This window comes from Octopus bimaculoides, chromosome 25 (assembly GCF_001194135.2).
Source record: "Octopus bimaculoides isolate UCB-OBI-ISO-001 chromosome 25, ASM119413v2, whole genome shotgun sequence".
NCBI classification, from domain to species: Eukaryota; Metazoa; Mollusca; class Cephalopoda; order Octopoda; family Octopodidae; genus Octopus; species Octopus bimaculoides.
In genome coordinates, this window is record NC_069005.1 from 24,193,025 (window position 1) to 24,194,920 (window position 1,896).

The 1,896-nt window shown below is 34.8% G+C and overlaps 1 protein-coding gene across 1 annotated transcript in view; it reads left to right on the plus strand.

Annotated features, from left to right (window-relative positions):
* LOC106881397 (uncharacterized) overlaps positions 1-1,634 on the plus strand; it is a 10,546-nt gene extending 8,912 nt beyond the window's left edge. The window contains exon 3 of the mRNA XM_014931774.2: positions 1,226-1,634. Coding sequence (XP_014787260.1) covers positions 1,226-1,564 — 339 coding nt within the window. The 3' untranslated portion in view covers positions 1,565-1,634. The remainder of the gene's footprint in view (positions 1-1,225) is intronic.
* The last annotated feature ends 262 nt before the right edge of the window (positions 1,635-1,896 follow it).

The window sequence follows — 1,896 nt, forward strand, 5'->3', positions numbered from 1 at the left end:
GAATAATAATAAACAAAAAAAAAAAAGAAGAGGAAGAAGAATGTCTTGTCTTGGTGTGAAAAATGGGTTGCAACAAATATTCTGCTCAATACCACAGATTTGCTTGTCAGTTGTTTGACCTTAAATCAGTTGAGCATGTCTCTTGGTGGTTGGCAATATGTTCATCTCTGATTACTAGCAGAAGTAGTGGGGGAGTATCACAGCCATGTGTTGAAAGGAATTCTTTGGAGTTTGAATAATTCATCTCTGGAAACATGAGTGTTTCATTCATCATCATTAAACAACCCTTATTCAGGAACCTTTTGAGTGGGATGGGCTACTTGACCAGAAGATAATTCTAACTTGGCTCCACCTGCAAGGTGGTGCACTGTTTATCTTGATATGGGATCACTATGTTGTGCATCATATGGTTGTGATGCATGTGCCTGGTGTACCCTTATCAGACGGGTAGTCAGGGTATATTGGGCTTCGTACATTTGTACCCCATTGTCACTTTGATGGCATGTGCTGCTCTCTCACTCAATAATAATAATAATAATAATAATAATAATAATAATAATAATAATAATAATAATAACAGTAAGGATAATGGTAAATGCCCTGATGCAGTACTATGCTGAAGTACCCATGTTTTTCACTTGGAACAGAAGTAACAAAGAATGGCAAAGGAAAATGTGAGGTAAAACAGTTGAAGGCCATTTGAGTGTTTTCAAAGAAGAAAGTTTTGATCATATTTATGTTGTCACACCAAAGGCAGGAGAACTGTGTTAGTTAAAAATTGTATTGCATGAAGTTCAAAATAGTATCTTTTTCTTTCCCGTTGTGCATTGACATTTCAACTTGGAGTGGTTGTGACCCAATGGGTTATGGTACAAAGACCTGGAAATAGAGGTAACTCGAATGTGGAATCTAAAAACAGAAACAATTCCTATCATAGTAGGTGTCTTAGGTATAATAAAAAAATATTCAGACAAATACATAACAAAAACACCAGGACTTACAAATATATATAACATACAGAAAATTGCACTACTGGGCACTGCACACATCCTACGCAAAACACTTTCAATACAGTAACCATAAGAGCACCACAGCAAACCACAGCACATACCCAAGGCACAGAGAGCTGCGCTTGGTAGTGAAGTGAAAGCACGTTATAAAAATAAAACTACTGAACAATAATAATAATAATAATAATAGCAACAATTCGTTTATATATTTTCAGATTGGTGGACTTGATATTGTGGTTTCTCGTAACTATTTTGGCCGTCAAGTGAACAGTTTCCAAGGGAAGGTGAAAATTGTGGATAAAAGTCTTCTCAAAGAAAATACACCTAGTTATTTTGAAGGTGTCTTTATCCGTGCTCCTGCAGTTGTCAAAGTAAACAGCCCTGAAGTCTCTACCCTTGCTGTTCTTCCACATTCATCAAAAGAAAAATCTGACACAATTGTAGCAGTGAAGCAGAAGAATATAATAGGCACAGCGTTCCACCCAGAGTTAACAGAAGACCTTCGGTGGCATGAATATTTTCTGAAAATTGTCCTTTTTGTACAGAATCATTGAAAATGTTTGATTACAATTTTGAATATGATATTTTTGAATGTTTGATGATATTAAAATTACAATAACAATACCTTTAATGTGTATTTTATTATTTTCATACCTGAGTTTTAGCTTTGGTTCACCTGAATTATTGTATTGCTTTGTATATACTTTTATGAATTTCCGTTGCAAGATTCCTGATGCGAAACTGTGTGTTGAAACAGATATTGTTGTATTTTGGGATGGTCATTTTTTTTTTTTATGCCAAATAAACACATTCACAGTATATATCCATTCTTGACTCGTTTATTACTGTTCTTATTCTAACTCATGTCCATTGTCTGGAAGTCTTT